Source organism: Phlebotomus papatasi, chromosome 2 (assembly GCF_024763615.1).
Source record: "Phlebotomus papatasi isolate M1 chromosome 2, Ppap_2.1, whole genome shotgun sequence".
Lineage (NCBI taxonomy): Eukaryota > Metazoa > Arthropoda > Insecta > Diptera > Psychodidae > Phlebotomus > Phlebotomus papatasi.
In genome coordinates, this window is record NC_077223.1 from 24,779,986 (window position 1) to 24,794,614 (window position 14,629).

A 14,629-nucleotide genomic window follows, 5' to 3' on the forward strand; every position below is an offset into this window, starting at 1 on the left:
AGCGGTGGTTTTATGAACTTGCGATGTTAGAAGGGGAATTGGCATTTCACGAGAGCTTTCCAAAAAGCCCTCACTTTTTAAATTCTGACAATTAGAACCGGAGTTATGGCCATTTTAAGATATTTTTTTTGGACCCTTATAGCTCGGGTCAGGGGGGTCGGGGGACCTTAAGTTTGGTATTGATGGAAAGCTCTAAGGCCCAGCTATAACATACTAAAATTTGAGTCCGCTGAATGCCATAGGGGCGGAGCTATTGAGAAAACAAAAAAAGGGGGGTCTTCAAAATGGCGGAAGGAGGGGTGGGGGGTGGGGGGTCTATGCACCAAGTTGCAATTTTCACCCGATATATAACCTTTGCCGAAAACCGCAAGTCGATATCTTTTTTAGTTTAGGAGCTATTAAGCTCCAAAGAGCGGACGGCCGGCCGGCCGGCCGGGAACGTAACTTAGCCACATATATATTCGGAATCAGGAAGTGGCGAAACACATTTTGGCCAAATTTGAGGTCGATCGGACGACATGAAATTTTGTTAGGATTATAGTAGGTGAGATTGTTAAGAATCTCACCTAATAAGTTGTGAGCAAGATGAAAAATAGGTGTGATTATGAAGGAATCACACCTAATACTACCGTTCAAGTACGAGCTTAACTCATAAGCTAACAGGAAATATTTAGTTTATTTTTTTATTTCTGATGAATATACTATGAGAAACCTTGTACACGGAAAAGCATGTTTTTTTCAAAATAAGTCTCCGAAAATCAGGTCCCAATAGGTGAATTTTAAAGATTTTTAATTGCAAATTTCAGAAAATATAGATAAAATGTTATACATTTTTATGCTTATAAGCTCGAATTATTTTTCTGTTTATTATGTTGAAGAAAGACGTCAAAGAATAATATGCTGTTTTTTCCAAGAATGCGCGACCCACGTAAGCCCTTAAAATAAAATAGTTATTTTAAGACTTAACTATAATGCTTGTAACATGACTACATAACTTTTCCCATATCTTACTTTTTCTTTACAATTTTTATTCTTTTTTAGACAAGGACATTTGTGAATACGTTATATTTGTATGGACAACGGGCCACTAATCCATACAAAATGCTTGTAAGGAGCGTTTTCAGTGGATATTACATCGTTCAACATGTTCAATTATTATTATGTTCCCAAAGAAGAAAATAATAAAAAAAAATACTTGAATTTATTCAAATTTGTTTTATTTATAATTTATATTAAAGAAACAAACCAAAAGGAAATTCAACTTAAAAAAACTTCAGCTACAATAAAATTCAACGAAAAAAAATCAACTCAATCAATTCAACTAAGCTAAATTAAACGGAAAAAAATTTCAGCCCGTTAAATTCAACTTTAGAAATATTAAACTAAAAATTTTCAACTTAAAAAAAATTCAGCGGGTTAAATTCAACTAGAGATATTCAGCGAAAACTACTACGATAATCGATTTACTCCCATTACACGCGATAATCGTAGTAATTATTTTTTACTGTGTAGGGGAGACTGGGGCAAAACTTGTCAAAACGCATACTTAATTCTTTCACGAGGTCTGAGAAAACCCAAACGTTTTGTAATGAGCATATTCTTATAGGAAATTTACTGCTCTACAACATTGCAGAAGGCTATTTTCCTCTATCCCGAAAGAAATGAGATTTTCGAATCATTTTCTAAAAGTCGATTTTGTGGATATTCTCAAAATTGCTGGGGCAAATTTTGTCAGTCTTCGGATAATTTGTAACGTTTTACTCTCGCAAACGTTAAAAATATCAAATAGATATATTTTTATAGAAAATTTATTCCGCTACACTACAACTTTGACGAAGATAATTTTTCTCTATCTTAACGAGAAATGTGCTTAAAGTGAGCTAATCAGTATTGATATTTTCTATAAGCCAATTATTCCAAAAATATGACTCAAAATTTCATTATTTTTTATTTTACATAATCCTTCCTCGAATCTCTTGAAACTTTGTAAGTTTAAGAAGGTTCATGAAGGCTTTTCAAGCCTCAGTCTCTTTTATTTTAGAAAATGGTGAATATTGAAATTTTCGTTTTGACAAATTTTGCCCCAGTCTCCCCTACATTATGATAATTTTCTCTTTAAAATTTTCTGTGCGAAAAAGAAAGTTTTGACGAAAATTGTTACTAGTTTAGTCTAAGCTAATTTTTGTATCAGCTTCAATTGCTTTTTGACTGCATTTTTTTTTGTTAAATATATTAGCAATTTTCCGATGAATTTTAAACTCATATGATACCAGTAAAATCTGGAGCTGACCAGTCTCGTATGTGGTATTGAGCTTTTCATTGTGAACTGGTAAATCTTTCAGTCTCCAAAACATCCAACATATGAATCAATACAAAATGATTGTAAACTGATTAGTAAAAGAGGATGATGCAGTTTAATTGGTAAAATACTCAAATTCCTGAATACGAGGACTTTCATGAGCTTTGGATCTATACTTCCGACCCAATAATGCTGTATAAATTTCGAGGCATATTATCAAAGTAAAATGGGTTTGAGCATCCGACAAAGCTGAAGCACTTTGCAACCCCTTTCAATTAGTTATCAAAGTTTCTTATTATCTCATAAAAAATCTTAACTTCTGCCAAGATATGGGCTTTATTTATCTTGTTTGTTCCACTTTCCTAAATTTTCCGACTCCCTTTTTACATAAACATTCAAGAGTGAAGAAACTAACTATGAAGAAAATGCAACAGAAAATTAGTGGCAAGTGTGGGTGTCAAGAACACAAGTTTCCGCGTGAAATTCTTATCATATCTGGCATTGACAGAGAGAAATTGCGTCAATTGCTTAACAATTGGCATTCAAATGTCTGTTTATTTAGCTGTTGGAGCAAAAATACCTCCAACTTCTTCCTCTATTTCCTCCCCAATGCCTCCCCAGTAAAAAAAAACCTCCACATAGTACTGATGGAAAGCTAAGGCAGTGCTTTTGACTCTCAAGAGGCATCCAAGAATTCTAACACACAATTAACATGACAATTCGACTGTGTAATTAATTTATTGTCTTATCACTTATTTGTGGAAGAACAGCAATGATAGAGTGCGAGACGACACGTTGTCAGAAAGGAAAATGTGTGTAGGAGAAACGTGAGTGTTTTCAGTCATTCTTTGTAAATTGCCAGTGAAAGAACTTTCCACCAGAAAGACATCTACAAGGATTCGAGAAAAAAAAATTGTGGAAAACTCTGCCAAAAAATTCTTCTCACGAAGTCTCTACTCTCATCATCGATATTTTTCCCCAGGAAATGAAAGGCACTTTGAAAACAGGTAAATGCACTTCAATAAATTTTTATCTGTTCGAAAATTACTCGCCTTATCAGCTATTTTATTCACTGAGACTCACTTTTCGCGCGCCAAATTGCAAAATAAAATGGTGCACTAGGGAGGATTTTTCCTCTTTTGACTCAGGAAATCGAAAGAATGGCATATGTGTATTTATTGCATATTCTACTCCTATATACAGTTATTCTGGGAGCCTTCCTAAGCCTTGTAGCAGCTCAGACAGGATGTGACTACAGACAGAATCTCGTGGCCGGAAGGGTCTACGATATTTTTTCTCCAGGCTTTCCCAACAGATACCGAGGTGAACAGAATTGTAGATGGACTGCCATTGCACCGGCGGGAATGACTGTTTTCATCGAATGCACTACTATGGAGCTACCAAGGGTGAGTAACTTTCTTCAAAAGTTCATATGTGGGTTATGCATTTAAGATGAACTCAAATCTACAAGTACATTAGGGAGATTTGAACATCAGCTGAGAGACGACTAAAGGCAATTACAACTTAAATATTCATTAAAATTCATTTTCAATATTTTTGCACTAAGAAGTCTCTCGGCGAACTTTTAAATCTGTCCAGGTAGGTAATTCTGTAACAGTATGACAATGTCATGTGACAAATCATCGTGGTTAAGTTCTGAAGCAGGGTAGCATTAAAGGCCTATGAGTATCGAATGGCCATTACAAGCAGCTCTATGAACCTTTCAATTATTGATATGAGCAACATTTTCGAATAATCTTACCGAATTTACCATATAAAAAACTCTAAATTTGCCATATGACATTGTCGTACTGTTACAGAATTCCCCTACAGGATTAATCAAGACAAAATTTTGCTTAGTTACTGCTTGATTATTATTAACCCATTTGCACTTTTTCTTTGAAAACTGGGAAAAGTGTCTCGGGTTATGGAAAAATGGTATATTACGAGGTAATTGGTCTAGCCGGTCCTATCATATCTAAATTTCGACCTCTCAGAATATAAGTCGAACAACTCGATTTTTTACAAAAATCGTTTTATTCGATTTTTGGATATTTTTTATCGGTAGCAGCCGAAATCCCGAAAGCCTAAATTCCGAATATTAAAAATCCTGAAAGGGATGAAATTATATGGAGGAAAATGTTTAGAATAATCTCCCAAGACACAGAAGATTTCCCTTTGCCTCCAGCAAGCGCAGGTGCAATCGTGAGAGTAGCTATGACACTTTTAAGAATTCGGGATTTTGGCATTCGGGATTTTGGCTTTCGGGATTTTGGCTCTCGAGATTTTGGCTTTCGGGATTTTGACCGGGACCCCTCAAAAATCGTATACTCTGCATGTAAAATCTCAGCTTCGAACGCTCCTGTAAAATTTGTCTACTGCGAGTTATTCGTTTCTTATTCTGAGCAGTCGATTTCTAGTTGCTGAATGGAATATGCGCACTAATTGAAAAGTGAATAGTTGTACAACTATCGCAGTAACTATAACACGGGTTTTAGACTGCAAGTTTAGTCCAGTTGTCGAAGGTGTCGAATTCTAAACAAAATGTAATTTGACTGATTTTTAAAGATTCAATGGATCATATGCTTTTATATTTTTTTTATTCTAAAAAAAAAAATGTTGTCCGATAAGAAATTAGACGAATTAAGCCAAATGACTATATTTTAGATCTAAAAACCCTCTCGCTCGTTTCCATTGCACAATTTTGTGAGGAATAATTATAGAAAAGTTGCAACAAATCTACGATAGAGTAGAATTAACTTGACTGTCGATACAAGAATTATCCTTTTTTGATATAAAATTTCATCTCGACTGAAGTATATGCTTAAATGATTTAAGAAAATATTTCAGTCAGGATTATTCGTCCCACAACAAAGAACCTCGAGTTCAAGAAAAAAATAACATGAATAAAGTATATTGAAGTAATTTAAAAAATTGAGGAATTAAAAAAATAATAAAGTTTGGAAAACAAATATACGGAAAGTATAGTACAATTAATTCATTTTTGGATTTCTGTTGTTGTAATATAAAGAAAATAATTTTACCTCTCATCTTCATTTAAATTAAGGATGAAAAGAGTAAAAGTTGCTCAGAAAAGAGTTTATCGGATACTACAAAAAAAACGTGATTTTTACATAAATTTATAATAAGTCTTGTTTGTTTTTTTTCCCTGAGTACAGTCATCAGTAATCAGTTATATCGTGTTAAGCTCGTTAATTTGAGCATTGTATTTTTTTGTCCTTCAAATATTTTATTGCTAGCACTTCACAGCAACAGCAAAAAAATTGCATATTTTATAAACATTTTAATAATACTTCATTACCATTAGTAAAATAGTTTTGCAAAGTTCTGTACTATCGTTTGGAATGTTTATTAGGTATATAATATTTCTTAAATAAAAAAAATAGGGAAGATTCGCTGTTTTTTTAACGTTCGTGACCAAAGTAACACCTTAAGTATCGAAACAAATACCTCAAGATGCTGATAATTATCTATTAATTGGTACAAATAAATGCCAGAAAAGTAAATATTTAAGATAAAATAGAAAAAAATTCGGGAAGTATACAGATAATATACAATAAACAGTTAGCGCAGTTGCCTATACAAGTGACGATATATACATACATATTTTGATAATGAAAGATAATATTTAATTTCAAATTAGAATTCAACAGTCCCCATTTATCTTGTAAAATTTCTCACAATAATTTAAGGGCTTAAGGTAAGATGAGGTAATTTGGAATAATGTATAATTCGAAACTCAGAGATTTCCTAACAGTTTTAGATGAAAAAAGGGAAAAAAATAAGAAGAAGTATTCTCGAATGAAAAGGTCTTGTACTTCTTCGTGGTTTTCTTTTTCTTTTTTACCATGTGAAATAGTGAGAAAATCTCAAAATACCAAAATAGACATGATTCCGGATTACCCCGTCTTACGTGGGCCATGAAGACTAAAAAATGGCATATTTTTTTATATTTGTTTTTCAACATAATAAAAAAAATTATTTAATTCAATTTCTTGAGAATATAAGAAGTACAATGGCTATTTTTGGAAGTTCAAATTGTGTAATTTTATTTTTTTTTTCATTTTTCGATTTTTCTTTTCCTATTGCTATCAATCGAATAGAATTTAATCTTCAGAATAGGTTTTAAATAACAAATTTAAAATTTAACAAATTCTCAATACGCTTAGGAAGTAATAATAAAAATATTTCAATTTGAGAAAAACGGAGACAGTAAAGATTTGACTGTCGAAGTGAATAAATATATACAGTGAGTGCCAATAGTTTGTTGCCTAATGCATGTTTGAGAAATAAAGTGAAAAAATGATAGAAAAAATTACTTTTTTCACATTTTGCTTTTTGCAGATGAGTTCCCTGTAATTCGTAGATATTATTTATATTTTTCAAAAAGAAATTAATTTTATCTCATATCAAAAATAATTGTTTTCTAAAAGTTGTTCATTTTTATGTTTATGAATAATAATTATATACATATATTTACCATTGACAACTTTAAAAATGCACAAACCCACCATTTGCCTCTCAAATGACTTGAAATCAAAATTTAACCGGTTTACATTAAGTTGGTTGCATGTTTTGACCATTTTAAATTAGTTTTTTAAATGAGGCAACAAACTTTTGATTTCTCAAAAATGACCAACTTTTAGAAAACAATTATTTTTGATATAAAATAAAATTAATTATTTTTTTTGAAAAATATAAATAATATCTACGTATTACAGGAAACTCATCTGCAAAAAGCAAAATTTGAAAAAGTAATTTTTTCTATCATTTATTTCACATGATTTCTCAAACATGCATTAGGCAACAAACTATTGACAGCCACTGTATATACTTCAGTTTGTGATTATAATTTAAAAAAGTAGAATTTTTTCATCAATTTTCAAAAACAAATTTACTTAGAGCACGAATTGCATCAACGACAGGATTCTCATCTCAAGGGAAGGATTGACAAGTCTTGCCGGAGCTTCTGCATTCTGTGGCACAACTCGATTCACCGCGCAATCAACTGGGAACACCTTGGTTGTGGGATTTAGAAGTCCTCGAACATCCCTCGGTGGACGATTTCTGTGCAGAATCTCAGCTAGACCTTGCCAATGTGGCCAGAGACGTTCGGTGAGCCACACAATTTAACCCACAGTGACTGATGAGGAAGAGTGACAGGAACTTTACAATTAGTCTAGAATTGTTGGCGGTACTGAGACAGGCATAAATGAATTTCCGATGATGGCTGGACTGGTGGATTCTCGGATTGGTCAAGTGATTTGCGGTGCTACAATAAGTTAGTGTCTGCCCGACAAAACTTTCTCTGATTTTCTAACCATTACTGTCCTGTTCCTTTGCAGTTTCCAACAGGCACGCTCTTACAGCTGCCCATTGTACTCGAAATGTCCCCGTGACCAGAGCCGGACTTCTAGTTGGTGAACATGATCTAAGCACTGGCAGAGAAACCCCACATACTCAACTTCTAGTTGTTTCCCGCTTCATTGTCCACCCTTCCTACAACCCCAATCCCAGTCGTAATGACATTGCCCTCGTACAGCCCAGTACACCCATCATCTTCAACGCCGGAGTGGCACCAGTTTGTCTCCCCTTTGCCCACAGTTCATACACCTTTCAGGTGAGTTAATTGATAATTCTGCACTCTCAGCCACTCACAAACACTCACTTCTGCAAACTTTTACTCTATCTCAAATCCGCCTCATTGGAAAAGTTTATGGGATGAGGGCTTATTTGCTGGAGATTCTGTCTTATCGATCGGTTTTGATGCGCTTTGGAAAAAGTCTAATCCTCAAACATTTCATCAGAAGGACTTTACTGCTCGTACTCCACAGGAAGAGTAAAATGAACTTACAATAATCCTTTGAGATTTTGACCTTTCGATTTTTAGTGAGTCCAAATTATTATCATATCATTGTGAATCAGATACATAATTTCAAAATAATAACTTTTATTTGACTAGTCATCTGCTTATACTAGAGTTAAAGCAAGCTCCGGAAATGTTTATTGTACCCTCACTGAGGAAAAAAAGGGGGTGCGATTAACATTTTTTCCTCAGAAATTTAACACTTTTTAGGTGTAAAAATATATCAACATTTTTTAATGTTAATTTTACACCTTATGAAGGGTAAAATTAACATGAAGAAGGGTGCTTTTAACCCCTAATACACGTAAAAAGGGTAATATTTACACCGATTTTGGATCAATACTGCAGGGTAAAATTAACATTTCCGGAATGTTATTTTAACTTTTTCGGATTTCTTTCAGTGCTGCAGTATTAATCCGAAAACGGTGTAAATATTATGCTTTTTAGGTGTATTAGGGGTTAAAGTTACCCTTTTTCATGTTAATTTTACCCTTAAAATGGTGTAAAATTAACATTAAAAAATGTGTATATATTTTTACACCTAAAACGTGTTAAAGTTCTGAGGAAAAAAAGTTAATCGCACCCTCTTTTTTTCTCAGTGTTGGAACCTTCGCATAAGTAGAAATCATCACATCATTGCTATTTATTTTCACCTCAACTCTTCACTTACCTTTCAAAAAAAAAAATCGGTTAAGTGAATGGCAAAGGAACCGATTATGAACATAAAAAATTGTCTTGTCCGATACTCAATTGTATTACTATTACATTATTTTTGGTCAATCTTTAATAGAAAAGAATTAAAAAATATGTACATATACTAGGGTGTTTCAACGAGGAAAAAATTTGTTGGCACTATTCTCACGGTGCTGTATTTGATGAAACTAGAAAGTTTTTCTTCGTCAACCATATGATCAGAAGCCGTTTAGAGGTGGCTGAACGACCCTCTCTGTAGTGTAAAATCAGAAAAATGTTCTACAGAGAGGGTCAATTAGTCAACTCTAAACGGCGTCTGATCATATGGTCGTCGAAGAAAATCTTTCGTCTCATCAAATACAGCACCGTGAGAATAGTGCCAAAATTTTTTTTCCTTGTTGAAACACCCTAATATATACATTCAGCTCAACTTTAATAGCGTGAAGGATTTAAATTTCAATAAATAGAGATGGAATATTTTTTTCATTGTATACCATGAAATGAAATTTTCGAGCAATTTATATCGATTTGATTTCAAAAACATTCAAATATCATGAAATATTCAAAAGGGTAGTCACTTGTGAGAATTAGCATTGAAAAATAGATAGTTGATTCCGATATAGAACTCTTTATAATTGATGGCAAGAAAATACAGGAGTCCATCTGTATAATTAAAATCCTTCTCGTCTATTGTAACTTTTCTGCTACATATCCCACACTGGATGTCGTATATAAATTGCTATTTAATTCTCAGAATTTATTAGCCATTGTTACCTTGCAATTCTCAAACTCTATAACTAATCTAATAAAAAAAAAGTTGAACAAAAATTTAGCCATTGATTGGTATGGGTTAATGAAATTAAAGAGTTTTCTATACTATGTGATGCTGCAACTTTATACTAAATTGCATTTAATTTTTTTGTGATAAAATGCAAAAAACTAGGGAATGAGAGTTGAGGCTACCGGATGGGGGACAACTGACTTCGGAGGAAGACCTAGTACACGTCTGAGAAGAGTAACATTGGATGTAATGGCGAATTCTGTCTGCGCTTCGAGACTTCAGAATACGAATATTCTACAATCGCACTTATGCACCTTTACACCTGGCAGAGATGTTTGTCAAGTGAGTAAAAAGCAATATAGAGGAAGTATTTCAGGTTTTGCATATACTCAGGTTTCAAACACTTTAAATTATTCCCATATTCCTTTAATGAATCGACCAATTCTTTATTCAGGAAATGTGTGACTTTTATTAAAATATATTGTCACTAGGTCAGACTGACTCAGAGTATATGCGAACCTAAAAGATTTCCCCTAGAATCTTCCATCAACAGTTCATCAAGAAAACCTATTAAAGCGAAAAATTTAAATAAAAAAATTCAGATGATGCTCATAACATTGTCGATGACGATCAATAAGTTGATGAAGTGTGAACAGTTCATCGAGAAAACTCATTGTCCTTTTTCGATGTTTTCTTTTGGGGTAATTCAAAATTTATCTTAATGTCCTATGATCTGCATCGGTGTGTCTAGGACAATCCCTCATGTGGCTTGATTATGAAACTTTTTTGCAAATGACCAAGAGCTTATTGTACTATTAAAAGTTTTCAATTTTTAGGTGTGATTCCTTCATAATCACACCTATTGTGATACTCCGATTTTCTAAAAGTGCTCCGATCGAGCTGAAATTCACATGGTAATACCTTTTGAACATCCCTGATGTCGAAAATGATAAGCTGTCATTTTCGGGTCCGGCCGGCCATCTGGCCGTCCGTAGTATGCAATATCTCCGGTTTGGAAAGAGATATCTTCATATTTTTTTAAAAAATATATCTACTCGTGCGTGCGACGATTTCAATACTATTAGTTTTTTTTTGAAAAACCGGTTCTAAACCGGTTTGAAACCGGTTTTATATGTTTTCTAGCAATTGGACTATACAATTTGAACCATTTTATGTCCATCTTGTAGCGCTACTTGAGTAGACCAATTTAAAAAACAAAATTTGGAGATTTCTCCATGATTTCTCGAGATATTTCAAGTTGAAGATTGCAATTTTAAGAAGTTTTGTTCGTGGTGTCAGGTGGGAAAAAAGCGGGGGAAGCGGCGTGACATGTGGTGTTGTGTTATTTCTCTCTCTCACTCTCTCTCTTTCCGATGTTTGAGGCCTCTATCTCTCATAATTTCCGAAAAAATCGACTTTAAAGATTTTCAGACACTTTTATAATTTCTCAACCAATTTTCCTTGTTAATAACGATAATAAGTTACATACAGTGTAGGAATTATTAAAAGAAATTTGCATTATCCTCGAAACGTCGTAGAGAATAAAATTGTGAAAATCAAGAAAGGTTCAGTGTCTCCGTCTATTTCCTGCTACATTCTGTCGAACCGAAATTCTTCTGAGATTATATTTATGTTTAAATATCGTTTGAGTTTGTGACTACTTTTCTCTCTATTGCGTCCACCGCCGTCTTAGCGTTGGTGAGCAACCTCGAGAAGCAAATGGTCGAAATCCTCCTTCACAGATTGTATAAGCCGTTGCAGAAAATCTGTTTTTTTTTTGCATAGACATTTCTTATAAAATTACCTAAAAACAAAACAGTCTACTACTGCTCTGTTAGTTTTCGTGATTTAAATTTAAAGCATTGCGAGAGTATGGTTAGCTCAAATGAGTTGTGTTGTAAGCCAAATGGGCATGAGCCCAATTGTAAAAGTCTTAGAAGTCACACACTTCAGAAGTCAGAATTATATGAAAGAAACAGAACAGAATCTTGATTCTATAAGGCAGTTGTTTTTCTTCTTCGGAATGTTCAATTTCTCTTTATAATTTAGGTGAAACTTTGGAAACTTTTATAATTCCTGAAATTACTTGCAATATTAGAAATATTATTTTAAATTTTGAATTGCAAATCATTTGGTTCTTACAAAAATTTGTGTTTTTCAATTGAAAGTTGAAATAGAAATAGAGGAAAGTGCCCGTGTCCATGCTTTGCACGGTCCCAAGCTTTAAAATGACTAAATCTTTCCTATATTCCTGAATAAATGGGACTCCGCAATATATTTTAAAAAAACAGGACACTTTCCCCTAGTTTTTAAAATATGGATGCAATAAGTCATATTTGTTGAAAAACATAGGAAAAATTTAGTAATTTTAGCGCTTGGGACCATGCAAAGCATGGACACTTTCCCCTATGTATTTCTTTTTGGCATCAGAATGTAAAATGTGAATGCAATAAGTGATAGGGTAAGTGTGCCAAATTTCGGCATAGTTGTGTTGTATGCAAGTGCCAAAATCTCAAGTTTGAAATGTCATATCTTTAAAAGAAATTGATTTTTTCATTCCTTCTATTTAAGGAGTGTAGCTTAGAACCTTGTAGACAGTTTATCGTCTTTATTTACTTTAAAATCATTCTTAATACATTTTAAAATGAATAAAAGTGTCAACATAGCTTTGGTGCCCTATTTCGGCCACCTTCATTCTCATAGTTCTTGCCCTTCGGAAATTCTGCAAATGTATTTTTCACGTCATCTCGTTTGTCGAAGCTACATTTTTTGTGATTCTTTTGCATAGTATAATGTCTGGATTATGTAAAAACAAAAAAATCATGGAAATTTGAGAAACAAAAAGGGTGGCCGGAATTGCAAGCTGGCCGGAATTTGGCACATTTACCCTACTGGCTGTTGCTTTCCATATGACCGTACCCAAAATGTCCATCGAATTTTCTGATATTATAGATTTTTTATTCTTTTGTGATATTGATTTTATTTAAAAGTATTTAATTTATTTAAATTTAAATTAAATATGTCTTTTTTTCCATTTTAAAGTATGATTCCGGAGGACCTCTTATGTGGACTAATCCTCGCAATGGGCGACTTTACTTAACTTCTTTGGGAAGTTTCGGTGTTGAATGTGGAACTCAACCTTCTGTTAACACTCGTATTACCAGCTTTCTCACCTGGATTCGGCAGAACACACCTGGAGTTCAGTACTGCATTCCCTAGTCTAACACAGTAAAAGACGAAGAATGAGGTTTCCTTGGGAACTCTATAGGGAGAAGTAGGGCACCTTTGAATTCGGGCAGCCTTTTAGGTTGGGAATTTAGCTCCACAAACCAATTATAAGAAGCAAAATTGTATCCTTAATTTCCTCAATTCCTTTTAAAAACAGGATAAAAAAAAGTCCAATTTCAAAGGTACCCCAATTTAAAGGTTCCCCACTTCCCCCTTGATATAAAACAATATTATTTTGCTATGTATCGCGAGGATTGTTAAAAACCTTTAGTGCTTTCAGTGAATTTTATTATCTTCGCTGCAAATACTTTACAGAGGTACTTTGTATGTAAAATTTAGCTTGCGGAGTAGAGTAAGTGCAAGTTTTGTGATGCAATCTTTCTATTTTGTGATACACATTGGGTGAGTTATTTGGGAAAATTTGAAAAGGGATTTAAAATGCCATTTGAATGCTGTGTTTGCATATTTACTTGTATTTCAGAGGAAAATTTATTGCTTGCAAGAAACCATCTCACTTTTGGGCGGGATGGCTTTCATGTTTAGCCCAATAAAAGTGTCTTGTGTGATGTGATTTTTCACTGTGGATGGGAAAGACAATATTGTTTTCTCTTTGTCTTCCGTTCATGCCAAAGCCATTTGTTACGATTGAGAATCTTGGAGGCTGCAGGAGGAGGACTTACAATGCATGAGATATAAATTCCATCGAAATCTCATTCCATTTCTTCTTATTCACATTTCCACAAACACCTGGAAATAGTTGGTTTTACAATGGTTATATTTTGGAAGAGAAAAACTGCAGCAAATCCCAATGAATTACCCCCTGTCGATGCACCTGCACAACATCTACTATAACCTACATTTTGTGGGTAATTCAGAGCTAGGAATAACATATTCACCATTTGAAATCTACTTGAATTCCTTCAGGTGAAGTGCATAATTGGAATTTAGAGCTTCGACTTTTGGGCGGTGTTTGTGGTATCATTTCCTACCTTCTTGATTCTCATTTGAGGCGAACAAACAAACACAAAATGTGGCTTTGAGATCAAAGATAAAATGCATCAAAGGGGCAAAACCCCATAATGAAAATGTCGAAAAGGAGCTTCTTTGCATTTCCATGAATTATTGCACTAGATTATGAGAAAGTGCAAACATGTTTTCTTGCCGTTAGCTCTATTTGAACTCAAAATACTTATAAAATAGTTATAATTGAAATATTTTGCTAAAATCCACAGTAGTGTTTTAAAATTTAATTCCACATTGTGGATGAAGAGTTTAGTTATAATGGATAAAAGCTCATGTAGGGTAGAGTGTGGATATTCAGAACTATTTCTTGAGGTTTAGGGAATGTGGGCATGGAGGATCTTCAAGCCGGTTACATTGTTCGGAGTTGCAAAATATCGGACCAGCACCCCTTGGCCAGTACACGACTGTGTTCCAGGCTGAGGTCGTCACAATCCTGCTTAGTGTTCGGATTCTAGTGGAATCTAGCATCGACGGTAGGAAAGTTCAAATCTTCTCAGATAGCAGAGTTGCGATTCTGTCTTTAACAGGATCTGAGTTGCGTTCCGCTCTATGAGTGCAAGAAAATGTTAAAAGTGGCTCCACAGTAACATGATATCGGTCTCGGTCTACATTGGGTACCTGCACGGAGAAAAATTTTGCAGCGTTTTGGGTAAGGCTAGCCTTACTGGCCACTCCAATGTATTGGGTTGTGATAATTATAACCCAAAGCGATATACGC

The 14,629-nt window shown here is 34.0% G+C and overlaps 1 protein-coding gene across 1 annotated transcript; it reads left to right on the plus strand.

Moving 5' to 3' along the window:
- The first annotated feature begins 2,913 nt into the window (after positions 1 to 2,913).
- Positions 2,914 to 13,454, plus strand: LOC129803238 (venom serine protease 34-like). Its single transcript, XM_055849687.1, has 8 exons — positions 2,914 to 3,126; positions 3,181 to 3,306; positions 3,503 to 3,705; positions 7,223 to 7,435; positions 7,499 to 7,601; positions 7,666 to 7,940; positions 9,823 to 10,002; positions 12,703 to 13,454. Exons 2-8 carry the CDS (start codon positions 3,285 to 3,287, stop codon positions 12,877 to 12,879), a joined length of 1,173 nt encoding a protein of 390 aa, XP_055705662.1. The 5' UTR covers positions 2,914 to 3,126; positions 3,181 to 3,284; the 3' UTR covers positions 12,880 to 13,454.
- Positions 13,455 to 14,629: the final 1,175 nt, after the last annotated feature.

Coding starts and splice junctions, on each gene's coding strand:
- LOC129803238 (XM_055849687.1), top strand. CDS start 3,285: ATGAAAGGCACTTTGAAAACAG. Junction 7,436..7,498: donor AATGTGGCCAGAGACGTTCG/GTGAGCCACACA, acceptor CTTTACAATTAG/TCTAGAATTGTTGGCGGTAC. Junction 7,602..7,665: donor GATTTGCGGTGCTACAATAA/GTTAGTGTCTGC, acceptor GTTCCTTTGCAG/TTTCCAACAGGCACGCTCTT.